This window comes from Pelodiscus sinensis, chromosome 21 (assembly GCF_049634645.1).
Source record: "Pelodiscus sinensis isolate JC-2024 chromosome 21, ASM4963464v1, whole genome shotgun sequence".
Classification (NCBI taxonomy): Eukaryota; Metazoa; Chordata; order Testudines; family Trionychidae; genus Pelodiscus; species Pelodiscus sinensis.
In genome coordinates this window covers 26,036,486-26,063,930 of record NC_134731.1, presented here as the reverse complement: position 1 = coordinate 26,063,930, position 27,445 = coordinate 26,036,486, and the positions used below count along the sequence as shown (strand labels likewise).

Here is a 27,445-nt window from a genome sequence, read left to right as displayed (position 1 = left end):
GCCCCGGCGCCTGCGCGCTGCTCCGCCCGCCCCGCCGCTGTCAGGATGAGGCGGAGGAGGCGGAGGCCCCGCCCGGCAGGTCCCGTCTCGAGCCGCTGCTCGCGGCGTAGCGGTTCCAGCCCCACTGCCTGAGGGGAGCGGGGGCCGGCGCGGCGCCATGGCCCAGCCCGGGGCGGCGCCGCACGCGGACGGTAAAGGAGCCGCCCGGGCCCCGCGCTGGCGAGGCGGGGCGGGCGCGGCCTGTGGGGCCCTGGCTCGCCTGGGGCCCGAGGGGCGTGGGGGCGGGGCGAGAGCGCAGTGCGCGTGCGAGTGACGGGCCTGGGGGGAGGGGAGGCGTTGCCGTGGGATGGGGGTGACAGGCCCTGGGGGGGTGTTAGTGGGGGAGGGGAGGCATTTCCCTGGGATGCGGGGTGGTGACAGGCCCTGGGGGGAGGGGAGGCATTGCCGTGGGATGGGGGTGACAGGCCCTGGGGGGGTGTTAGTGGGGGAGGGGAGGCATTGCCGTGGGATGGGGGTGACAGGCCCTGGGGGGGTGTTAGTGGGGGAGGGGAGGCATTTCCCTGGGATGCGGGGTGGTGACAGGCCCTGGGGGAGATACTAGTGGGGAACATTTCCCTGGGATGTCAGGGGTGACAGGCCCTGGGGGAGATGCGGTGAAGGGGAGGAGCACGTATCTGGGGTGACAGGCCCTGGAGGAGAGGTGTCTCAAAGAGAGGATTATTTACCTAGGGGAGAAGAGAGTGAGAAGATGTGCATGGAGAGATTTATTTATAAAGTTACCTGGGCGGGGCTATGTATGGATGATGATTATTCTGATGAAGAGGTGAGCAACTCTCACTTGGGTACTTATTCATGAGGTCAGGGTAATAGATCCTACAGGGCGATGCTTATCAAGGCAATAGATCCTGTACCAGGGCATGGTGGGTAGGAAGTGCCAGGCTTTGCAGGGAGGCGCTTACTTGTGAATGGGAAGACATTTACCAGAGCAAAAGTGTCTAGGGGGAATGACAGCACTCCATAGGATGATGTTTGTGTGGCAAAGGATTGTTTACCAATCAAGAACCCATGCCAAGGTAATCACAACTCCATAGGATGATGATTATTCTGTGGGGGCTATTTACTGAGGCAGAGGGTGGTGTATGTTTGGGAGATCAGCTCTGTAAGAACAAAAGAATGGCCATACGGGGTCAGACCAATAGTCAATCTAGCCCTGTATGTTGTCTCTGGTGGCGGCCTATGCTAGGTGCTTCAGTAGGAATGAACAGGATGGCAATTAGTGATCCACCCTCTGTTATCCAGTCCCAGCTTGTGGATGTTGAAAGTTTAAGAGCACCCTGAGCATGAGTCTGCAGCCCTGACCATCATGACTAATAACTGTTGATAGACCTATCTTCTATGAATTGATCAAATTCTTTTTGAGCCCTGTTACAGGCCGTCCTTGCTATAAGTCCAAAGTACGTTCCAAAAAAATTGGACTTATCGCGAAACTACTTAAAGTGGGGAATTTTTTTCTTGCAGCTGACTTCCATTTGTGCACTTTTTTTTTTGCATGACTTAGGCAGTTAATGGGAGGACTTATAACACATGAGTTCCTACAAGTGTCGATGACTTTAGTGCAGAACGGATGTATACTGGGGTGTCTTATAGCAGGGACGCCCAGTATGCTCTTGCCTTTCTGTGCAGCTAAAGCATGGAGTGGAATGGAAGGGACCCTGTATGGAGAAGGCTATTTTGAGGTTGATTATCAGTTTAACTGGACAGGAGTGTTATGGGGGAAAAAGTAAGACGGTAGACATTGTTCTGAAGGGTGGATATTTGGTGGTCTTTATGGGACATACATGGATGCATAAACATCATACAGAGCCACTTATCTTGGCAAGGATTTTCGAAGAGGGTTACTACCAATTCATGGGGATGTGTAATGAGGAGATTATCTTCTAGTGGGAGTGGATGTCTGCTTATGCAAGAAGTTTCTTATCCTATGGGGAGAGGCGGTTTTAGGTTCAGTTTACCTGGTCAAAGTTTAAGTAAAGTGACAGACTCTGGAGGAAGATATGTGTATAAGGATGAAGGTATTTGCATTTTTTCCCCTTCATGGTGAATGGCATACTTCAGGTTTTTTGCCCTTCTGAGGGATGGATGGGAGTGTTTACCTGTTTGGATGGAGTTGTGTGGTAAGATTATTTTATCTGTTCTTGAGTTGTGTGGAGCAGGCTACATTTTCCTTAGCTGAGTTGTTGAAGTGCTGATAAAAATGGGCAGATATGAGGAATCTGGGAATGTTATGATGTAAATAATCAAGAAAAATAATTTACATTGAAACCTTACATTGGGCCCTTTTATGGGCTTTTAAAAAATTTGTTACATAATATAAGTAACTTTCTAGTACTGTGTGTAAAATGATACATACAATTAATGGGGGTATTTTAAAGTGGTTGAAGACTAGGGATATTCCAGTTAAAGGCAGTTGTTAGTACAAGTTTTGCTGTGTATTCTCTGGGAATCAACAGCAGCAATATTTCTCTTAAGTCTGTTCTTTTGTTATAATATCTACCAACTCGTTGCTATGACTGTTGTTTTTGCTTTTTCAGAGTAGTCTGTTGGGGATGTGCAACAGACCCATGCACTTGCAAATGCTTGTTGCTTCTGTACAGGAAAAGGTAGTGTTATGTCAGTCACGGTATCTGGTGTTGTTTTGTTGCTTCTGAGCAATATTCATCTGTGATGACAATAAAGGTGTATGAAGCTTTGGTGATTTGATAATTTAATCAGTGCTCACTCTTATGAGGTGTAAACTTATCTCCTCTATTTTTCTCCAACTTCTGAAAAATGGGGATAGATAATTAAGTACTTGGAAGAAAAAGCTATGGCTAGATCTCAGAAATGGTTTCTTTGTTTTCATGCTGTAGTACAGGCAGTCCCCGGGTTACATGGATCCGACTTACATCGAATCCCTACTTACAAACGGGGTGAGGCAACCCCGCACTAGCTGCTTCCCCCCAGCAGACCAGGGAGACGCGAAGCTAGCGTCCCCCCCCCCAGCAGATCAGGGAGACGCGGAGCGGCTTTTCTCAGCAGACACCTCAGCTTGAGAATAAAGGACTGAGGGAAGTGAGGTGTGGGAGAATAAAACTGAGCTCTGGAGAAATGTTTGGCTAGAGTTTCCCCTACAATATGTACCAGTTCCGACTTACATACAAATTCAACTTAAGAACAAACCTACAGTCCCTATCTTGTACGTAACCCGGGGACTGCCTGTAGTTGAAGACAGGCTAGCTTTCTTCATTCTTCAGTAGCAGAAGGATCTTTTCCTATATTTTCTTCACCCTGATTATTATTAAGCTGTTGTTCTCAACAACTTGCCTGTTTTATTTTTAAATTGTCTACTGAAAGGTGAGTCATATACAAGTTCTCTTATTTTTGAACACGAGGAGAATGTTGGAGAAGGAATTATTTAGTATTTTATTCAGTTACTTCCATTGAATGTGCTGCTTGGAAGGGCTGTCATAAACTTCATTGGTCTAAAAGCACTTAAAATGTTATTAGTTTATGTGACAAAATAGGAGAAGTGCATTTTTTCAAGAAAAATTCTCAGCTTTTGATAATTATTATTCTTTGCAAGCGCCTTTTTTATATCTTTTGTACATACAAAAGAAAGTCATTTGTATTCTGGTGTTCAGAAAAATCTAAAGGTGCTCTTGGAAACAATTTTTGGGGCAACATATGGGTAGTTTTATCCTCCAAACCAGTGGTGGGGAACCTAAGGCCTGGGAGCTAAATGCAGCCTCAGGCTTGCCTGGATCTGGCCCCTGAGGCTCAGGGCTTCCCTCCCCTAGCATTGGAGAGCCCACACTGGTGTTCCAGCCCTTCCACCATCTCACCGTGAGACTGGAGCACACACTATGCTAGCCTGGGCTTCCCTAGGTTCTGGTGTGTGAAGGGAATGTGAGGAGTGTCTTTCTCCTTCTCAGTTGGGGGCCACATGAGTGAAGGTTTAGCTTTTCTTTTCACTTCTCACTTGTGTGCAGCTGCTGGCTGATTTTTTCTGTAAGTCAGTGGCCCTGGCCCAAAAGTGGTTCCCCAGCCCTGTTGTAAACTCAGAGAAACAGGTCCAAGAAGAAAAGTCTGATTTGCTAGAATAATAAATAAGAAAAGAATGGATGTGGGGTCTCTGCCACTTTGTAATTTGGCTTGGCAGAGAAGTTGAATTACCTTTTTAATTCTTTTGTGCAGGCGAATATAGTTTCCATGTGATAGCAATCACAAAAAAGGCTAAATTGCCAATGTTGCTTTGTGCAGTGTGCTGTCAACTGAGTCTTTAGTTAATTATTTGAACCTGCTCTACAGGTAGATTTGTCCTCTCTTGTTTTTTCTTGGCCAAGGGATATTTTGAGGTTTTAATTGATAGATTGTTGGAGTTTGTGATGGGAATGGTAATAAATCAATACCTTTGTTGGTTTATTTATTTCAGCGATGCTGAGCATCTAGCTCTCATTCTGACTTAATTCAGTGATGGGTGCTGATCTTCTCTAAAAAGCAAGCTACCTGTTACTGAACAAAATTTCCAGACAGCTTTTTTTTCTATTTGAATATTTAGGCTCTAACAAAGGTTCCATATTTATGTGTGTAAAGTGCATTGAATAAGTAATTATTGTATAGAATATTGATATTTAGGAGTCACTTTCAAGACTGCTTAATGTTAGTGTTTTAATTATTTATATAAATGCCTTTGAACTTTTTTTTAGAAAAAGTATATTAGCAAATGAAATTGGTGTTTCTTAGGCAGAGTGGTTCTGTTGATGTTATTCCCTGATAAGCGACAACTTACAGTTTCAGTTAGTTATATTGAGTGGAAAGTTCAGCTGCCAGGATTAGGATTCAGGAATCACTTGCTCTTATTATTGTGCTTAATCTGGTAGATACACTCTTTCCTCGTGGCCAGAGATTACATTGACTGTAGAGAAATCTGCTCAATTCCAGAAAGAGGGTTGTGAGAGAGCTTGCTGTAGTGACTTTAGTGCCATCAGTTGCAGTGCTGTCTCCTAGACTGACAAATCAATTTGGGGCCCTCACAAGAAATTGAGAAACTTGTGACTGTAGTTTCCACAGATCACAAAGGCCTGGAATAAGTCACTATAAGAGAAGATCTCTGAATAACCCATGGAAAAATCAGTGCCATGCTTAAAACCTTAATAATTAGTTATATTTTCAAGGCTGTTACTTCAAGAAAAAGAGCTAGAAACCAACCTTCTAAAAATGAAAGTTGAGATAAGCACTGATGCTTCTGTTCTATTCAAATGAGTTAGAGGACAGGAACCTGGGAGTTTGGTATCTAAAGAATAATTCTGAGTTATAGGGGTAACAGGAACAAACTCGACAGGTTTAAAACTTTTTGTTTGGATAGTAATTTCCAAATGTTCCAGGGGAAAAACCTTTCCATTTTTCATGATAAAGAGTAGTAGACTGGAAGTGATCAAATATTTTTTTGCTTAATAGTATAATAAGTTTTAAAGTGCACCTCATACTTTCTCAAAAGTGCATTTGTCTTTTAATAGTATATTTCTTTCATCATTGGTTCTTCAAAGGGAAGTAAACCCCCTGAACATGTATATTGTTATCACTTCTAGAATTCTTAGGCAAATCTATCTTTATTTTGTAAGGCAACATGACCAGTGTTCCCTCTAATTTTTCCCACCCCTTAGCGGAATGAATCTTATTATGTGCACCAATATGGAGGTGATGTGTGACACATTGCCTTCATATTGGTGCACATATCAAAATTAATGTAGTAAGAATAGGGCTAAAGGTTTCTGAGTGTGGGAGGGCACTTAGTAGGGATGTAATAGTGTAGTCGATTAACCAATAAGTGAAAGCTTATAGGTTAATGTTATAGACTACATGCATTTCCCACCCCCCCCCCCCAACCTTGCCAGTAAATTTTATGGCAGGCTGGGCAGCAGCCTGGGTCAGTCCTGGCTTGCGATGGGTCCAGCACCTGTCTTTTCTGTGGCTCTGCATTTAAAGTGTATTAGAAGGTGGGCAGGCAGCCTGACTCAGTTTCGGCTTGCGCTAAGTCTGGGACCTCAGATCCCCCCCCCCCCCACAACCAGGCAAGGGCTGCTGCCACCCTGTGTTGCTGCCCCTTTATCAGAGGCAACAACACAGTGTGACAGGCAGCCGCTCTGTGAGGGGAGCTGGTTTTTAAACTGGCTTCTTTTGCAGACTCTCTCCCACCTGGCACCCCATGCTGCTGCCTCTGATACAGAGGCAGCAGTGTGGAGTGGCAGAGGGCTGCTCAGGAGTGGGACCGAAGCGCACTGGATGCCGGCCCCACCCCCAGGGACTATAGAATAGTCGACTAACCAATAAGAATTCACAAGGTTACTCGACTATTCAGTTAACTAATAATTAACATCCCTAGCACTTAGAACTGTGGCAGGGGGTTGGAATGCAAGGTGTGAAGACTGTGTTGGGCTTGGAGCTCTGGGGTGAGGCTGTGTTGAGGGCTTTGGGGTTAAGTAGTGTGCTCAGGGCTACTACAAGAGGAGAGGACTCACTCCAGTTCTCTCGCTTTGCAACAGCACCTGAACTGGAAGGGAAAAGCACTTGTCTCCACCTTGGCAGGTCTAGGACCAGGGTGGCTGGGTAGGTGCCCTTTCCCCCTCTCCGCAGGTTTGAGCTGAGGCTGGGTTGGAGTTTGGGGAGCACTGACGTATCAGATGGGAGATTGGCCTAGGGATGGGGCTGCTCTCCTCCAGCTGCTTCAGGTCCCTGAGTGGGTTCCTTGAGTGTCTGCATGATGCTAAATAGGCAGCTGTGCAGCCACGCAGCTTATAGGAAACTTAGACTGTGACCCTGTTCTTTTAAGTTCTTGGTAATTAGCTTGTCTGGTGTCCTGAAGGCAAAACACAATATGCATTGACACACCACATAGAATGACTCTCTCTTGCCCTTAGATAACTTCTAAATGCAGATGCTCTTTTGTTCTATACTGTTTCCTAGCTACTCCTTCTCTGACTGCCTCTGATATCAGCACACCTTTAGTAGGTATCCTATGTCCCTGCTAGCTGGTGCCCCAAGATGCTGGTCCCATTCTGATTAGGTTGGGTGGGTTCTAAGCACAAAAGAAGAAAGTGGGTAAGTAATATTGACAGATTCAGCACTCTCTAGCTGATTGATAATGGAATTGGAGGAAGGTACAGCACTATGGAGAGCAGCCAGAATCCACTACCTTCTACCTACAGAACCAGATTCCTATGGAAGACCAGCCAAATCGGCTTCTGTGGCATCAGAAGAACGTGAAAGACGTTGCAAAAGTTCCATTACTGGCCTCTTTCTTGGCACCTTGAGGATCTTCCAGATTAATCCTATCCACTTGCGAAAGGGATGATGTGGCTGCTAGTCTTCATCTTGTAGGAATAAATTATGTATAATAATGAGCACATGGGATAATTTTGTTTGTATACCAGTTTTTGTACCTTGTGTGAAGCCACTTTATTTCCCCCCACAAAGTATTAACTTACCTAATTTAAGAGAACATGGTGAACCTTTTGAGCATCTAAACCTGGGTCTCCTAAGCTGAATGAGAGAGTCCTCAGACAAGATATGATTTTTAAACCTAATACTTCATTGCCAATTTAAAAACCTAGAGTACTTATGGAATTGATAGGTTTTATATGCATTTTTAATCTTGTAGGGTATGTCTGTACAGAAAAACCAAAACGTGGCAACAAATCTCAGAGTCTGGGTCAACTGGCTTGGACTCATGAAGCTTGCACTATAGGGTTTAAAAATTCCTATGTAGCGCCTGAGCTGAAGTTGGGGTCTGAAACATAGTGAGGAAGAAGTGGGTCTCAGAGCCCGGACTGTAGCCTGAGCCCTGACAACTACACTGCTATTTTTATTACCCTAGCAGAAGCCCAACTCAGTTGATCTGGGCTTTGAAATTCACTGCAGCATTGTGTTGTTTGGTTTGTTTTGTTTGATTTTTTTGGGGGGGAGGGCCTTTGTGGTCATACCATAGATACAGTATGGGTAGCAAGAGCGCAAGTTTTGTTATGTTCCCCTATTAGTGTGGAATTTGGGGTTTGCTGTATAAAAACTTCATTTGCTACGGAAAATCTTATATTTAAGCTTCTAAGAGGCTACTGTAAATAGTGGAGAATTTACAAACAAACAAACATGCAGAATTACTCTGTCTTCTGATTGCCCGAGTGATGGTTTCCTGTTTGTTTTCTTTTTAAAAATGTTAAGTGATTCTTTAGTTACAGTAATGGTTATACTACATCAGTTTCTTTAATAGAATAATATGAATCAAGAAAATTAATATATTAATATATTACAAAATTGTATTTTATTTTAGTTATTGAAATCCTCAAGAATAAGGCTGATAGCATTGATAAGCAGAACTTGAGTACTATAGTATGCAGTCTTCTAATCAATGTAAGATAATAAGTTGAAAGAACAGACACTATAAATACTGAAATATATATTTCAGAAGCGTATCTTGGAATCCATAGGACTAGTACTTCTGTGAACAAAGAGTTATGAAATACAAGTAGAGAAATGCCTTGAGTACCTAAAATAATAGCTATCGAGCTATTAGTGCTAGTCTCTGCCAGTTTCTCTTTGCATAAATAGTGTCTCATAACCTTAGTCTTGGTATAGTTAGTAAAGCATGATGATGAATTAGGACTGGAAGCAGAATTGAGTCCGATGTCAAAAGAAGAACAAACAAATTATGTACATTCAGTTTTTACTTGCGTCTTCTCAGTAAAAAAAACAACTGTATGTATTTTATCACCTTTTAAAACATATTTAATTTGTCAGCCCTGGAAACTGAAGTCCACTGTTGATCAATATGCAGAGAAAATGTATGTACAAAATGCCACATGAATTATCTACTTTTGTATGGTGCTGCTAGTTTGCATAGTAGTTTTACTAGCATAGTTAAGACCTGCTTCCTTCTCCAAAAAGCAACCACTGTTTCCCAGCTCTCATACAACCTACAGTATATTGAAGTCCATAGCTGCTCTGCCTCCTGCTCTCTCTTCCATTGACTCTTGTAGAATTCTTCCCCTTTGGTCTCTCCACCCTTTTTGCTTTGTGCCATTCTCATAATAGCAAGGCTTGTCTTTCTAATATTGGCATGCCCTCAGCTTCTGCTTCTTCCATTCCTGTTCCCATGACCACACAAACTTCCTCTGCTACATATTTGCGCGCTTCTTTTTCTTTTTCTTTTCTTATATTGCCACTCAGCCCTCCTTCTCTAGCTTCATTAGTTCTCAATTGCTTATTTGCTTTGTTTGGATGCCTCCTGCCTCTTCATGTAAGTTCTCACAAACTGTTAATTTTTTTCATTAACAGGGTCTACCATCATCTCCCATTAATTTCTTCTCATCCTTCTCCTCTCTCACTGAGAGTAAGGTCATTTGCTGGCTTTCCAGTTCTTTTGCTGCAAAGATTTTCAAGAGCTGGTTGCTTTAATCATTACAGCTTGCAGTATTTCATAGATATTTCACTGCAGTCCAATCACATTTATATCGTAAGGTTGATGTTAATGTTGAATGATTTCTTTGTAATAACTTTTCAGGATTTCTTTGGGACAAAGTTATTTAAGGTGTAATAAAACAGCAAAGTTGGGAGAGGGTCAAAATTGGGTAGCTCAGGAAATATATGAAGTCGTTCACGGCTAGGATTTAAATGTCAATCCTTGGGAGTGACCAAAAGACACAAGCACTCGATAGTTGTTTGGTGTCCTTGTTCAATCAGTTGATTCTAGTGTGTTCTAGTAAACATTTCACATAGAAAACCATCTGTTGGAATGGGGGAAGAATGGTAGTCTGCACACACCGTCTGGAAGACTGGAACTCCTAATCTCAATTCTGAATTCATGGTTGGCTTTGAGCAACTCACTGATATCCCTACCTTAGTTTTTTTTAATCTGCAAATTAATGCTTTCCTCATAGAGACTTTGTGAAAATTATTTATCTAGTATATGTAGCATGATTTGAAAATGTAAGGAACTACATAAATGCTAAGAAATACTGGCATAGCAGTTCTGAATTGAGGCATGAGAAATGTTATACAAATTGTTGTCAGTAAACGTACAGTATTGGATATGTGTAGGTAGCATATCACTCACTTTAATGGAGGAATGGTACATAAGTGTGTGTATATATAAGGCAAAGTGAGAAACAAAATAAATTGTTAAAAGACCATGGAGCTATTTTAATGAACAGTATTCAGTAGAAGACGGTTTATGCGAGAAAGGGGAAAAGAAAATCATGAGCAAAGTACTCAGGAAGGAAAAATCTGTTTTACACATAGGCTGTGTCTACACTGGCACCCTCTTCCGTAAAAGGGATGCTAATGAGACACTTCGGAATTGCAAATTCCACGGGGGATTTAAATATCCCCCGCGGCATTTGCATGAACATGGCTGACGCTTTTTTCCGGCTCGGGGTTTTGCTGGAGAAAAGCGCCAGTCTAGACGGGATCTTGCGGAAAATAAGCCCTTTTCCGGAAGATCCCTTATTCCTACTTTCAAGTAAAAGGGTTTTAAAAGGTTCCTACTTTCAAGTAGGAATAAGGGATCTTCCGGAAAAGGGCTTATTTTCCGCAAGATCCCGTCTACACTGGCGCTTTTCTCCGGCAAAACCCCGAGCCGGAAAAAAGCATCAGCCATGTTCATGCAAATGCCGCGGGGGATATTTAAATCCCCCGTGGAATTTGCAATTCCGAAGTGTCTCATTAGCATCCCTTTTACGGAAGAGGGTGCCAATGTAGACAAAGCCATATAGAATGGGAAGTGACTGTCTAGGAAGGAGCACTGCAGAAAGGGATCTAGGGTCATAGTGGACCACAGGCTAAATATGGGTCCACAGTGTGACACTGTTTTAAAAAAAAAAATAAACATGATTCTGAGATGCATTAACAGGAGTGTTCTGAGTAAGGCATGAGAAGTCATTCTTCTGGTCTACTCTGAACTGATTAGGCTTCAATTGGAGTATTGTTTCCATTTCTGGGCAACACATTGTAAGAAAGATGTGGAAAAATTGGAGAAGGTCCAGAGAAGAGCAACAAAAATGATTTAAAGGTCTAGAAAACATAACCTATGAGAAGGGCCGGCCTTAGGCCAATTTGGCTGAATAGGGCCCCGCATCTAAGGGGGCCCCGTGCCCCTGAACCCGGAAGGGCCAGCAAATTACAGAGCCGGGGGCCCTGCTCCACTAATATGTGGAGCTGGGTCTCTTCCCCGGCTCTACCTGGAGCGGGCCCCGGACCCCCCCGCCGAATCCCCTGCGCGTCCTCCCACCCTGCCCCCAGAGTGTCCCCTGTGGCCCCAGACCGTCCCCGCCGTGTGCAGCGGCTCCTCGCCGCCTGCCGCTGCCCATGTGCGGCGTTGCACGTGGGCGGGGAGGACGCCTGTGCGTGACGTGACATCATGGCCCGGGATTTTAAAACTCTTCGGAGGCACATTGCGTGGCTGCCTCCGGGGCCTGAGCGCGACCTTCAGCCCCGCAATGTGGAAGGCAGAAGGTAGGAAACAGGCTTGTGCGGCTGCAGTGGCGGGGGGAGAGGAGGCGGCAGCGGGGGTGGGTGAAGGGAAGGGGCTGGGGCGGGGAGAGGAGGAGGCGGCGGCGGCAGTGGTGGTGGGGAGGGAGGGGTGGAAGGAGAAGAGGCTTGGGCGGGGGGAGGGGAAGGCACCAAGAGACAGGGGTGCAGGAGAGAGAAATCCCAGGGGGCGAAGTGCAGGCAATGAGGGAAAGGGCAGGAGGGGAGGTGTCAGTGGGAGCGGGGACAGGGTGATGCTGGGAGAGGAGAGGAGAGGGGAAGGGCATTGGGGGCTAGAGGGCGAGGTTCTGGGAGAAGGCTTTAAAGGAGGGGTGGGCATGAGAAAGGTGGGGATGGAGCAAGTTATGTGTGAGGGCACAGAGGGGCAGAAGGGAATGGGGCAGAGAGTGGTGAGGGGGTGGGTATCAGGGAAAAAGAGGGCGAAGGGGGAGGCACCAGGAGGGTGCCGGTCTAAGGGAAGGTGCAGGTGCCAGGGGATTCTGGGGCGAAGTAGAAGGGCAGACACCTTCAGGGGAGGGACCAGCACCAGAGGAGAGAGGCAGGGCAGGTGTGTAGAGGGAGGTGTTAGAAGAGGGGTAGCTTACATGATCAGACTGGGGCTACAGGGGGAGTGGGCACGGGGGAGAGAAGGGCTGGTGGAGGGGGGGCAGGTTGCAGGAGGGCTGAGGGCAGCGAGAAGGGCAGGAGTCAGGACAGCAGAGGAGGGTGAGGAGTTGGGGGGGGGGGGCAGCAGGCACCAGGGGAGATGATGGAGCAAGGAGAGGAGACATGGCAGCAGAGAGAAAAGGTAAAGGTTTATAAAATATTTATTAATAACTTGGTATGCTGCCCATGGCCAGTTTGTTTGTTTGCCCTGCGGTGTAGTTTGGGTTTATGTGGGGATCAACATGTGGCCAGCGAGTGGGAGCTGAAACAAAAAAGTAGTCAGAGTAATGATTTTCTGTTGATATGTGTTTTAGTAGTTAAATTCTTGGACTGTCATTGCTCATGAAAAGTGCTGTCACATGGGTAGAAATCAGGTAAATATTGCATTTTATTAATATCAGCAGAACTAACTTAAATGGGGCTTGTGTGTTGTGTAGTCTTGCCTTATTCTTTGTATTCATGCCTGTCAGTGTGAGAGAAGCTATTTGTATATATTTGCTTGCATATGCAACCACAACTAAGTTGAGGCCCTCAGCATATTTTGTAAGTATCAGTGTGGCCCTGAGGCTTCCAAAGTTGAGTTGACCTAGCTCATCCCTGGCAGGTGTCTATCTAACCTGGTCTTAAATATCTCCAGTGATGGAGATTCTGCAATCTCACTAGGCAATTTATTCCAGTGTTTAACCACCCTGACAGGCAGGAAGTTTTTCCTAATGTCCAACCTAAGCCTCCCTTGCTGCAATTTAAACCCATTGCTTCTCATCCTCAGAGGCCAAGCAGAACAATTTTTCTTCTTCCTCCTTATGATACTCTTTTAGATACTTGAAAGCTGCTCTCATGTCCCTTTTCAGTCTTCTCTTTTCCAAGGTAAAGAAGGCCAATTTCTTCAGCCTTGCCCTCATAGCTCATGTTCTCTAGACCTTTCATCATTTGTGTTGATCTTCTCTGGACTTTCTCCAGTTTCTCCACGTTTCCTGAAATGTGGCGCCCAGAACTGTACATGATACTCCAACTGAGGCCTAATGTAGATGGCTCATTCCCTGCCTAGGGGACGTGAGACTGGGCGGGTTAATTTCCAAGCCTCCTGTTTATTCTTTTCCTAAGCCAGGAGGGCACAGTAGTTCTGATGGGGGCTCTGCAGGAAAGCAGCCCGCACTGCCCCCTTTCTGAAACCTCGTGCAGGTGTTAAACAGCTGTCCAGCCCCCCCTAGAGATGACTGCATTTCAACATGCCTGAAACAAGACTGCACCAACAATGGACAGAAGAATGGCTCCCGGGCATGGCTTGCTGATGACTGCTTCAGTCCCGTTGATGGGCCTCAGTCTCTTTCCTTCCACTCCCCTGCTTTGCAATGGGGCTGTAGACTCTGGGGGAGAGGGGTGGAGGCAGGCAGAGGTATCTCCCTGCAGCAGATGTAGACACATCTCTCATTGAAGTTTTTAGCTTTGTAATGAGTCGTTTTACATGGAAACTTTGTATTACATCTTGGTAGAATAGTCCCTAGGACAAGTGAGGCAGAGACTGTCCCTGTGGGGTGAATGAGGTGGGAATGGATGAAGCAGAAGGTGAGCACCTCTGATTAGTTGCAAAGGTTGGAGAGGGGATGGAAGCCAGATCCAAGATCAATGAGCCCTGGGAAGTGGGCCCATTGAAAGGAGACTGGACCTGTGGATGCCTTGAGGGTCTGCAGCAAGGGCCTGCTTTGGGAAGCCCCCTCTTTGGAGGTGAATGTGGCAGCATTGAGACACCACCCAGAAGCAGGCGCCACAGACACTAACTGCAGAGTCATAGTGAGTCACATCTAACTGAAAGTCACAGAAGATGGAAACAGGTTTTATTTCTGGTGGTGTAGAGTCTATTTGAGAGTCCTCAATTATATCTTGATAGAAATGTAGCTGTGTTAGTCTGGTGTAGCTGAAGCAAAATACAGGACTATGTAGCACTTTAAAGACTAACAAGATGGTTTATTAGATGAAGAGCTTTCGTGGGCCAGACCCACTTCCTCAGATCAAATAGTGGAAGAAAATAGTCACAACCATATACACCAAAGGATACAATTAAAAAAAATGAACACACATGAAAAGGACAAATCAAATATCAGAACAGAAGGGGAATGCGGGGGAGGGGGGGGTTAATGTCTGTGAGCTAATGGTATTAGAGGTGATAATTGGGGAAGCTATCTTTGTCCTTTTCATATGTGTTCATTTTTTTAAATTGTATCCTTTGGTATACAGGCAGTCCCCGGGTTACCTACAAGATAGGGACTGTAGGTTTGTTCTTAAGTTGAATCTGTATGTAAGTCGGAACTGGCATCCAGATTCAGCCGCTGCTGAAACTGATCAGTTTCAACAGCGGCTGAATCTGGACACGAGTTCCAACTTACATATAGATTCAACTTAAGAAACCCAGGCGTCCCCAAGTCAGCTGCTGCTGAAACTGATCAGCAGCTGATTCCAGGAAGCCTGGGGCAGAGCAACTCTGCCTCGGGCTTCCTGTAGTCAGCCGCTGGTCAGTTTCAGCAGCGGCTGACTTGGGGACGCCTGGGGCAGAGCAGCTGGGGTGCTGCCGGGTTGGTCCAGTACCGCCAAGGAGCGGTGCTGCGGGACCAACTGGCAGCGCCCCACCTGCTGTACCACAGGCCCCGGGCTTTGCTCCACATCTCCCTGGTCTGCTGGGGGGGGCACTAGCTGTGTCCCCCCCCAGCAGACCAGGGAGACGCTGAGCAAAGCGGCGGAGGACCCGGGGCCGGACCCGCGGCGCTTCCAGATCAGCGCTGCGGGTCCGGCCCCGGGTCCTCCGCCGCTTTGCTCCCCGTCTCCCTGGTCTGCTGGCTCCCCCAGCAGACCAGGGAGACGGGGAGCAGCTTTTCTCGCCCAGGAGGAGGCGGGTGGCGGGACCAGGCGTCCCGCCGCTCCAGTCCTCCGGGGCGAGAAAATCCCCGTTCGTAACTGCGGATCCGACATAAGTCGGATCCGTGTAACTCGGGGACTGCCTGTATATGGTTGTGACTATTTTCTTCCACTATTTGATCTGAGGAAGTCGGTCTGGCCCACGAAAGCTCATCATCTAATAAACCATCTTGTTAGTCCTTAAAGTGCTACATAGTCCTGTATTTTGCCTCAATTATATCTGATACTTTACATCCAGTGTTTAAAGCTGACTAGAATCAATTGAGAGTCCTTGTCTTGTCTCAGTGATCGCTTGAGCAAAAATCATTGATAAAATCTTTTGTAGACTGACCTTGGACTCAACATGCAGGCAATGTGTTTGAAGGGTAGCGCAAAGGAGGCAATGGTGGTGAGGTACCATATTACCTAGTGAAATCATTGGTGCAGAAATCACTAAGGACTGGAAATTGACCACGGAACTGACACTTTCTTAATAAAGACGCCATTCTTACATTGATTTACTTTTTAAATAGCAACAGAAAACTGCAACACTCTCTGGTAACTTTTTAAACATCAAACTTTAAACTTTACTGAAAAAATTGGATAGTTTGCAATTGAAAATATTTGAACTACACTTAAGGCAACTGATTTAATTTTGTGTAAAATTTTGCATAATAAAGGATGGCATTTTTTGAAAATGTTCAACTATGTTGATATACATTTTGATCAGATCTACTTCTGATGTGATATTTGTGTGTGGTTGTGGTTTGTTGTGTGGATGTATGTGGTTTTTGTTTTTGTTTTTTTTTTTGTTGCGCTCAACAAAAAATTCTGGGTGGGGGGCCCCGCCATGGTTCGAATTGGGTCCTGCACTTCCAAAAGCCGGCCCTGCCTCTGAGGGAAGGCTGAAGGAATTGGGCTTGTTTAATTTGGAAAGGAGAAGACTGACGGGACACGAAAGTGGTTTTCAGGTATCGAGAAGGCGGAGGGGAAATTGTTCTCCTTGGCCTCTAACGATAGGACAAGAAACAATGGACTTAAACTGCAGCAAGGGAGGTTAAAGTTGGACATTAGAAAAAACTTCCTGTCAGGGTGGTTAAACACTGGAATAAATTGCCTAGGGAGATTGTGGAATCACCATCATTGGAGATATTTTAGAGCAGTTTAGATTGACATCTATTAGGGATGTTAGAGGTACCTGTTTACATGATTAACTGATAAACCTGGGGTCATTGGCTTAATCCTAAGGGCTACACAGACCTCCTTCCTGCCTCTGTATCAGCGGAGGCAGGAGCCAGTGCCTGTGTAGAGGCAGCTTTTAAGCCAGCTCCTTGTGTATGTCGCCTCCTTTGGAGCTGCTTGTCATCACCCCTCCACCCTGCTGCCTCCCATGGGAAGGGGCAGCTGTAAATGGCTCAATGGGAATAGAAACTTTCTCTATTAGTGAGGTAGACCAGTCTGACAGAATAAAGGGAATGGTGAACACACTCTTTAGGACTCTTATTTCCCATTAAATGAATACTGAAAAGTTTGGCTAAGGAAATCTTTTCAATCTTAGTAATATAGAAAGAATACAATCAGTTTTGTTTTTCATAGACTTAGAAAGAAAACATTAATTTGAACTTCTTGTCTAGGGCAGCTGTCAAATCAGAAGCAGTGTTGGTGTCTAAAGAAGGAGGGTTACTTGAAAGCGATGAAAGTGTGGGGAAATAATGGTGATTCTTTAATCAGACAGGAAATGAAGGAATGAATGTTTCCAGTCTCTACAGACTGATTAACTTCCTGAAAATAGGTATTGAAATATAGAAACTTAAAATGTTTATTTTGATAGGCATAAAAAAATCCAGGCCTTTTTATGCTACATTTTTGGGGAAATCTTGTACACGTTGTAGCAACAACTTGAATGCTAATTCATGCAGGCCACTTTTTTTTTTTAATTACTGTTCACTTTTGCTTGTTCTGAGCTGGTTTGCACTACACTGTTGTCAAAAATCCACTGTTGCCCTGTCTGCACTAGCACTTCAATGGTGGATCAGAAGGAGTGGGTGACTTTCTAAATAAGTGCTCATGTAGACAGGACTTTGGTGAACATGGTTTAACAGAAGCAGTATTAGAATCCTATATGGATGAAGGTTGGAACAATAATGGTTGGCAGTTCTTGGGGGGAAAAATGTTAGGATTAAGAATTTTCCAGTTTGATTTCATAAGAATTAAGGATGTAAAATCCCACTTAATTGGTTAACTAGTTAAATGTAGCATTTAACCAGTTAACTGATTAAAGTGAAGGTTGGCTGCAGGCAGGGGATTGCTCCCGGGTACCAGTTAACCATTATCTGGTAAGCATCACCTGTTAAAGGCAATGTTAACTGGTTACCCATTCAAATCCCTAATAAGGATTTGTGTGGTGTTTTTCTTTTTAAAGTACCTATGGAGGAAATTAACTAAAGGTGAATTAAAGAAATATATTAAATTAAGTTTAATATGTCCATGGATAACAGATGGTTGATGTGTGCCCATGTGTATATGCATTGATTTCCCTGCATCTTAAAGAGGGAAGCAATAAAATATATATATATTTGAACAGGAAATACCAAAGATAAAATAGGTTAATTAATAATTCAAGGAGGTGAAATCCATGTATACATTGCTGAACTGTCTGTAAAAACAAAGATGCTTTTAGCAAGAAAAATAAATGATGGAGAACTAGAAAATAATTAAGGCTCAATTCTGTAAATGCCTGTACATGTGGTTAACTTTATAAATGTGACCCACTGAACTAAATGGAACATTACTCACTTGCATTAAGTTAAACATCAGTGTTTATGTAGACTCCAATTACATTTTAAATTTTAGCTAGAATTTAGAATGGCTAAAAGGATGGTGGTATAAGATAGACATAGATGCTTTTATCTGAAAAGTGAAATGCAGACCCCTGTAAGTAGAGAGAAGTTGTGGAGGTATTTTAGGTCTTAAGTTTGGTTTTGTGTTGAACTGGATTGTTAGAACTGGGAGGAAATCAACAAGTAAGATCTGTATGTGGGATTTCATTGGAACAGTTGAGGATGAGATTTGTGGTCCAAAACAGAAAAAAGAGACTGCTAAAATGGAACAGGAGGGAATAAGCAAGAAATGAAATGGCCAGAACACCCAAAAAGAAAGGGAAATAAAATGGGGAAAGGAATGGTGAAAGCAGAAACAGTTAAGATGATTATTCTTTTCAAAATAGGCATAAAACACTTAACTTATACAATATGCTATAAAATTATTTTACTAGTCATTTAAAATCTAGTCAGTTGGACACTAAGGCTGTGTGTACACTGGCATGAATTTCCGGAAATGCTTAAAACGGAATACTATTCCATTTTCAGTTTTTCCAGAAAAGGAGCATCTACATGGGCAGGCTGCTTTTCCGGAAAAGCCCTTTTTCCGGAAAAGCGTCTGTGGCCAATGTAGACACGCTTTTCCAGAAAAGAGCCCCGATCGCCATTTTTGCGATTGGGGCTTTTTTCCGGAAAAGACTACTGGGCTGTCTACACTGGCCCTTTTCCGGAACAGTGTTCCGGAATAAGGACTTATGCCCGAGCGGGAGCAGAATAGTTTTTCCGGAATAGCGGCTGATTTTGTACAGTAGAGCATCGTTGCTTTTCCGGAAATTCAAGGGCCAGTGTAGACAGCTCACAGCTTATTCCGGAAAAGCGGCTGATTTTCCAGAATAAGTAGCCCAGTGTAGACACAGCCTAAAGGTATAAGAAAATAAAATTTACAGTTTCAAGATTCAGAACATGTTGTCTATTAAAGTAATGCTAAAGGACATTTCAACTAACGGTCAGTGCCATTGCCCATGACTAGAATCGAAGAACTCTCCATTTGTGTCTCTTGCACACTTATGGGTGGTATTAAAAGCCACATTGCCAAATAAAAATAGTAGTACTGAAATCTTGTAAGTTTTCTGTGTTGAATAACATCAGCTGCACAAAGTAGATACAAGTGTTTTATTAAATGCACCTGTAATGTGCCAGTATACAGTATAAAATACTGTTTAAAATGTTTGATTATGAAAGCATTAGTAAAAGCATTTATGTAGCCTTCTATATTGTTACTTTACAAATATTGTTACATATTATTTGTATACAATCATTCAGGATTAATTTTAGTGTGTATTTGTTTAACCCTAGCTGATCCTCACTTTCTCCCATACTTCTTCCTTTTACTGCTGAATTTTTTCTGCTTCATCTCTTTCCCTCCCCAATATTCTTCTCATCTATTTAACTATCTTTCCTCTTTCATTTCAGTTATTCTCCCACCCCTTCTCACTTTTATTTTACTCAAAGTCCTCTACTGCTGCATAAATCCATGCAAAAATAGAAAAGGGAAATTAAGAATTGTAACATGGTTGGAAAAAAAATGTGCAATGTATTAGCAAGAGTGTTATAAGAAAGACATAAGACATCATTCTTTTGTTCTATTCTGTACTGGTAAGACCTCTGTTGCAGTATTGTGTCCAATTCTGGGTACCAGAACTATGGACCAACTGGAGAAACTCCAGAAAAGAGCAGCAAAAAGAATAAAAGGTCCAGAAAACATGATCCACGAGGACACATTGGAAAATGTGGGTTTGTTTAGTCCAGATAAGAGAAGATTCAGGGGAGACATAACAGTTTTCAAGTACAAGGAGAAAGGAGAACAGTCAGTCTCATTTAACCTATGTGGGCTAAGGCAAGAAGCAAGCAGCTTAAATTACAGCAAGGGCAGTTTATGTTGAGCATTCGGAAAAACTTCCTAATACTGTCTGGGTAGGTAAGCACTGAAATAAATTGCTTAGAGAGATTATGGAATTTTTATTATTGGAGATATTTAAGAGCAGGTTAGACAAATGCCCATCTGGAATTATCTAGTTTAGATAATTTAGTTCTGCATTTAGCGCTAGGGACTGGACTAGACCGTCTCTAGAGGTCCCTTCCAGTCCTTTGATTCTGTGAATGGGGAAAGATACAAAGAAACAGGTGTTCAAAGATTGCATCTTCTAGGAGGAAATGTATTTCACTGCTTCAGTTTTATAAAAAAAAAAAAAGTTATATTGTGTTTAAAATAATACAGCATGTTCCATTTTGACATCTTTTTAACATGCAGTGCTTTGTTTTAATGTTAGCACTGTAACAAGATTGCTTGCAGACATAATAGAAACACCCACAATTCTAAAAGCTAAACAATAGGTACATTTATCAATAGCAAATAACTTATTTTTGTGTAGCATTATTCATAGAGAAGTATTGGTCATAATTGTTCGTCTCTGTGTGCGAATATCCAGGTGAGGGACAGCTGGATAACTTCTGTGAATAACCTACACCTGTGGGGTACTTCCTGGGGTACTTCCTGAAGATTGCTAAGAAACATGGTACAAGATTTCTAAAAATCTAACTATTTAAATTAGAGATGTGAATGGGTAACTGGTTAACTCATTACTCAGTAAGTATCACCCTTACTAGGTGATGCTTACAAAATACCAGTTAACCAGAACTTGGGAGTTGCCCACTGTGGCTGCACTTCCTACATTCCTCCCTCCCTCCTAGCACTTTTGGAAGAGCGCAAATCACATGATTCACACTCTGTCTCCACTCTTCCTCTTCCTTCCCAAAGCTGGAACACTGCAAGCTGATTTGGAGGTGTAGAAAATGCAGGGCTCCAGTGCCCTGGTGTGAGAGAGGCATGTGGAGGAGCAGACAGGCCATGGTGCTGCAGGTGTTGGCCCACGGAGGTGAAGGAGGCTACTTATGTAGCCTCCTTCACTATTTGTGGTTGTCCATCCTTGAACTAGTTTAATGAACATACTCTAGTTATCTGTCCAGATCCACTAATTAAAATACCTAATGTTTATGATTTCATATGTATCTGAAAGAATTCAGACACTTTAGTCAAGGTTCTCTTTTTTTCCTTCTAGCTTTTTTGGCTGTTAAACTTGCTCTCAAAGATTCAGTATTAAATTTTGTTTTCTGTGACAGGAGTAATTTCAACTCCAAATAGGAATTGCTTGTATCTTACTCGCTTGTCAGCAAGAATAGTAGTTGATTTCTTGTAACTCATTTCTAGAGATACACAAATGGAATGGTGTTTGTGTGGTAGGATGTGGAGAGTGTAAGTTTAAAAAAATGTGTAGATTTAAATGAAGTTCCAGGAACCTGTTTGTCAAAATATCTGCATGCAAAGAAATGACTATTCCAAACTTTAAAAACATCTGCAGACACTAAAAAGAACAATCTTTTCCCATAAAGAATTTCTGCTCTTACTGTTCATTGCGTGCTTTCACCCAAAATATCACACACTTATGATACTGACAGACAAATGAGAGGTCACAGCAGTTGAGTGTCTTTATTTGGGGAACAAGGAGCTGGGCATTATTTTCATTTTCTTCCTCTGATTTTGCTGTAGGGACATCAGCATGAAGACCCTCAGATAATGACACAAATTATATTCTCTAAAATATTTTATTTCTCAGTTTTCATGGTTTTGGTGTCGTTTTCATGGTTCAGTTGTGGTAGTGAGAGTCTGAAATCTTGATGCCTGCTCTGTACTTAAAATATTGAGTGGAAAGTTTTGTGGTATTAAATTGTAAGTAGATCCAGTCTGCTCAAAAATAATCTTATTGATAATCAGCTTTCTGTCTTAGTTATATTTGCATAACTGTATTTGCATATTTTGACATGGGTATTATTTGGCCCATTTCAGAAGTGTTTACACTTGTATATTACACATTTTATTCTTGTTAGATTAAAAAAATTGTAGCTTCCAACAAGTGTTTTCTTCATGCACTAAGGAGCCCTTCGTTTAGTTTTTAGCTTTCTTTCATAAATGAATCTCCTAAGACTAAAGGTTTTTGTTTTTTGTTTTTTGTGTTTTTACTGCCCAATCTCTGTATTTCCTCTAAGTTGTTGAGTTTTTTCTAATTCTGATATTCAGAACATAATAATTTTCTTTAGGAGTATAGTATAGTATAGTGTAGTATAGTATAAGGAAGAGTCTTCTACCTCCTATTCACGACATGAGAAAAATATACAGTCCAAATTCACTGTTATAAAATGATCAGTTTTATTTCTATTTGTGCACTGAATAAGGAGACTCTAGCTATCTTTTCCATATCATATTTGTTTGCAATGAATATTCTGGAATATGTTTTGTGTCTAGATCAGAAATTTTTAACCAAAGTGGTCATAGTCTTTTATTTCCTCTTTCAGATTGGCATGTCAAGTTAATTTAAAAATACACCACTGTATTTTAAGGGCTAACTTTGTTTTTGCTAAATTAGACTTCCCCTTTCTAATCTGTGCTCACAGCAGTGTGGGTTCTGCTGCTATAGAGGAATTTCATACCAAAGGGCTTTTAAAATTGTTTAAATGTTATGTGCCTTGTTCTGATCTCCCTGTTTGTATTAGGAGATCCTGTTTCAGTCAAGTAGAGTTCTGCCTGTGTTACCAATCTGTCAGGCTTTGTTTACTATTTACTTCATCAGTGTCATTAAACATTGAAGATTGCATTTCTGTGTATGGAAATAAGAGCTTAACAGGAATGACGTAAGATATATTTTCCATTTGACAAATTGTGAGAGAAATAGAAGCATGAGTAATATAAAGATTTTTAGATTGGTATTTTGTCTGTTTAGATTTAAAAGTGATTTTTACACCTGCAACTGTTGAATTATGGATTCAAGTTGAGTGCCAAGGAGCAGGATCCAAAGCCCATTGATATCTGTTGGCTTCTTTCTATTAACTTAATGGGATTTTGAATCTGAGCCAGTTAGAATAATTGTACCTGTAGTCAGTCAGTCACTCACTCAGATGTACAGATACCCAAATTTGGGCTCAGAGTTTAATTATGGATGCAGATAGCATCCACAGATGGAACACCACTCTTCTGAAAACTTACTCCTCGCAGAGAGGAGTAATAGAAATTCTATAGTTGTGGTAAAATAAATTCCATCTCAGTTATCTATATTTTTACAAACAATTACCTTTTGGGTTGAAATTTTAAAGACTTTTTCTTAGCCTAGGAATGGCTTTTTTGTGTATATTAGATTTCCCCATGGTGATATGTATTCAGAGCAATACAGGTTCTGGTGCCTCAGAGATTTAGTAGTTAGGGAAGTAGATAAAAAATGTATAATACTTGTATAACTTAATCCCTCTCTGGTACCTGTCTTGGATTAGAGGCATAGTCAAGGAACTTATTTTTTTTCAGTTAAATACTTTAGTTTTATTTTGTAGCCAGAAGTCTACAACATACAGTCTCACTTCTAAATAACCTTTTTATTCATGTTTTTCATAGGTCAGAAATAAACTTTCACAAAATTTCAATGACAAATTGATCATTGTTTTCCTCACTGGCTTTATACTACAGGTTGGACCTTCCTGGTCTGGTACCCTCGGGAACTAACTAGTCCTGAATCAGGGTTTTTGCTGAACCAGGGGAGATCATATCGGGCTCCTCTGTCACTGGTGCCCCCCGCAGCCCTGGATCCTCCCCCTGGCTGCCAGCCTCACTGCCCTGCCAGTCCCTCCATCTCCTTCCATGCTATGCTGGGCAACCCAGCTCCAGCCCAGCCCCACTGCAGCGCGCCCTGCTCCTGGAGTTGCCGGGCAGCCCTGCTGTGGTATGCTGAGCTGCCCATATGCAGTGTGCCTTGCCACCAGCCTTTCACTGGGATTCTCTGGTCCTGGAACATCTAGGGTCCTGCGGGATGATGGATGTTGCTGGACCAGCGAGTCCCAGATTACAGAGTTTCAACCTGTACTACTGATGATCGTTCATTGCTGAGTATGATCATCTTCTATGGGAGTTATGGACCCTCAGGTGGCTGATAATGCCAATCATAGAATCATAGAGCAGGAAGAGGCCTCAGGAGGTCATCCAGTCCAACCCCCTGCACAAGGTAGGACCAATCCCATCTAAATCAACCCAGCCAGGGCCTTGTCAAGCCAAGACTTAAAAACTTGTAGGGATGGAGATTCCACCCCCTCCCTAGTTAACCCATTCCAGTGCTTCACCACCCTCCTAGGGAAATGGTTTTTCCTAATATCCAACATAGACCTCCCCCGCTGTAACTTGAGACCATTGCTCCTTGTTCTGCCATCCGTCACTACTGTGAACAGTCTTTCTCCATCCTCTTTGGAACCTCCCTTCAGGAAGTTGAAGGCTACTATCAAATCCCCCCTCTCTCTTCGCTTCTGCAGACCAAACAAACCCAAATCCCTCAGTCTCTCCTCATAGGTCATGCGCTGCAGCCCCCTAGTCATTTTGGTTGCCCTCCGCTGGACCCTCTCCAATGCATCCACATCCTTTCTATAGTGGGGGGGCCCAGAACTGGACACAATATTCCAGATGTGGCCTCACCACATAAAGGGGAAGTTCTATTACAGTGAGGGGAATAAAGGGAAAGTTCTATTACAGTGAGGACAGATATTTCCAGGTACAGCAGGAGGCTGTTGACCATGACTAGAAACTAGCCTCCCCTTCCTCCTGCACCTTTTCTCCTCATCAGCATGTCGGTGGGCAAATTCAAAATGCAGAGAGCCAATGCATAGGACTTGTTTCCATTTTGAGTGATCCTGGCCGAGTGTCTCCCAAATATCAACGTCAAAGTTGCACTTCATTAAGTTATCCTTTAGCAAGTCCTAATAACGCTTCTGTTTTCCTTCTACGTTATGGTATCCTTCTTTCATCTGAGAAAACAGGACCTGTTTTGGGAGGTGATGGTCTGGCATCTGAACAATGTGATCAGTCCAGCGAAGCTGCTGACAGATGATCATTGCCTCATTACTGGTGGTCTTTGCCTCTTCAAGAATGCTAATGTTAGTGCACCTGTCTTCCTGTTTGATCTTCAAGATCTTGCGGAGGCAGTGTTGGTGATATCTGTCAAGGACTTTCAAGTGATGCCTGTATGTTGTCCAAGTTTCAGACCCATACAATAGTGTTGGGAGAAAGATGGCTTGACAGACAAGGCATTTGGTGTCTCTTCAAATGTCATGATCTTCAAAACCCTGTGCTATAAATGAGCGTAGGCTGCACTGGCATAGCGCAGATGATGTTGGAATTCTACATCAATATCTGCCTTGGATGAAAGATAACTTCCAAGGTAAAGAAAACGATCAACATTCTCCAGTGCCTTTCCGTTGATTTTAATAGATGGGGCACAGGGTACCTCATTTGGAAAGGGTTGTTAGAGCACTTTGGTTTTCTTTGAAGCTTAGGGTGAGACCAAGACCTGCATAAGCATCAGCAAACACATTCAGGATAGCCTGAAGATCTTTCTCAGAGTGGCAAAAACCACATTGTCATCAGCATACTGAAGTTCGATGATAGATGTAGTGGAAATCTTACTCTTAGCTCTTGGCCTGCTAAACCTAAACAGCTTTCCGTCCATTCTGTAGATGATTTCAACACCAGCTAGGAGCTTCCTCATTATATCTCTTGGTATTTGAAGTTGCATCTTGTAAAATGTGATATTTTTAACACACTTCTTTGTGGTGGAGAGTAATGTTACTGTCTGTGTAACATAAGCAATTGTAATATATTAGGTTCAGTAAAGATTTATCTAGCTTCTGCAATGAAGAGAGTATTACTACAAAGCAGTGACTCAGATTGCTTACATGGTGGAGCCAAAATGTCTTCATAAAATGCTGTTGTAGAACTGAAAGAGAAATAACTAACGTAAGTTCATTTGCTTGGTGGAATTATAGCATGAGAAGTGTTTAATATGTCTGTAGATTTAAAAAAAAAAAACTTTTTCGCTGTTTTCTATTTGAAATTTTGAAGATTAATCTAAAGTATGTGATATGTAACTTTCTGTTGCTTAAGATATTCTGCTACTACCTAGGAGACTAACAAAATTAATATCTTGCCTGAGGACTAGTACCAGGGAGGCAATTATAGCAAAAAGTCTTGTTTTATAGCACTATATGGTACTTTTTTTGTTGAGATTGTGAATTCTCTATCATAGAAGTTCTTTCTTTTTCTTTATGGATTGTATTTTTGTAGTCTTTTGGTATATTGTGAACCATTCCCCTGCTATTTCAAGTAATAACATCCTTGTGGCAACTATAGTAGTTGCTTGCATTGAAGATAATTCAGAAGGTACTTAATGTATATTTAGCTGTCTTAAGACAGTTGAGCAGCTTGAATTAAGGAGGAATTGGCACGAGAGTGGTAATTTCTCTCCGTACCAGTTCAAACATGCTCTGAATATCACCAGTAGTCCATAGACTAGAGTTTGACTAACTGCTCTAGCAGGAAGGAGGCAGTGGAGACAGAAGAGTATGACTTGGTTGAGGGATGGGTTTTTGCTTTTCATGTAGTATCTGATGTAGGTAACTGTTGTATACAGGCTACAGTTTTCCTTTACTAGTTACTAAATCCATAGCCAGTAATCTGTTGTTTTAATTGTAACTCCTGTATGAAGTCAAAACACGTATTACATAATGGAGGAGTTAAACGTATGCTTCTATAGGGAGAAAGTAAGAATGTGACCAGATTCCTTATATCTTCAGAATAAAATATCTTATGGTAATACAATTACTTACCATCATTCTTGTATGTGGTAAATTCCCTTTTCAAGAAAGATTCGGTATGACTCAATTTCTTTCCAATAACAGTTATTCCTAGCTGCAGTTGGCATATGTCAAAACTCCCTGTAATGAGTAGAAAAAAACAACAAATGGTCTGATAGCCATCTATATGTTTTGTTAGTCTATAAAGTGCTATCAGACCATTTGTTGTTGTTTTTTTCTGTGCAGACTGACTTGGCTCCCCCCTATGAAGCTGTGTAATGAGTAGGTCTGCTGACTCCTGTTGGTTTTAAAACAACAATAACAAAAACCTGACCAGTAATCTTGGCTTGTCTTTGGAAAACATCTAAGCTAATAATGAGTGAAAAATATATTTTAAAAGATAACCCCTAAATCTTAAAGTTGCAACATGTTGTTGTTTGGCATTCCTTAACCACTAGTGATGTACCTTACTTTTTTGTTTTTGTTCTAGCTGCTCTTCTGCAACGTGTAGCAGAATTGGAAAAAGTGAATGCAGAATTTCTGCGTACAAAGCAGCAGCTTGAGCAAGAATTTAATCAAAAGAGGGCAAAATTTAAAGAGTTATACTTGGCTAAGGAAGGTAAGTTCTAGGTTCTTTGAATTATTTTTATGCTACTCTTGAATAATCCCTGGTTAGAAAACAACTTTAGGAATGCTAAGGTGTGGTTTGTTTGTTTGTCTTTTGGCAGTTGGAGAGAAGTAGGGGTTAAAGCAGAGAGTTTAAAGCCTTTGGCAGTAGGTTGGTATTACCCTCCAGAAAA

General features: G+C 42.5%; 1 protein-coding gene across 5 annotated transcripts in view; it reads left to right on the top strand.

The window, feature by feature from the left end:
• Window positions 1-8: 8 nt before the first annotated feature.
• The window catches only part of RABEP1 (rabaptin, RAB GTPase binding effector protein 1), a 91,226-nt gene continuing 63,789 nt past the window's right edge, over window positions 9-27,445 (top strand). For 2 of the 5 annotated variants that reach the window (XM_075904384.1, XM_075904383.1), the window contains exons 1-2: window positions 14-191; window positions 27,136-27,264. In XM_075904384.1, coding sequence (XP_075760499.1) covers window positions 158-191; window positions 27,136-27,264 — 163 coding nt within the window. In that variant the 5' untranslated portion in view covers window positions 14-157. Of the gene's footprint in view, window positions 192-605; window positions 824-27,135; window positions 27,265-27,445 lie in introns of those variants that run through there. The other 3 variants (XM_075904386.1, XM_014580044.3, XM_075904385.1) reach the window with 3 other exon arrangements.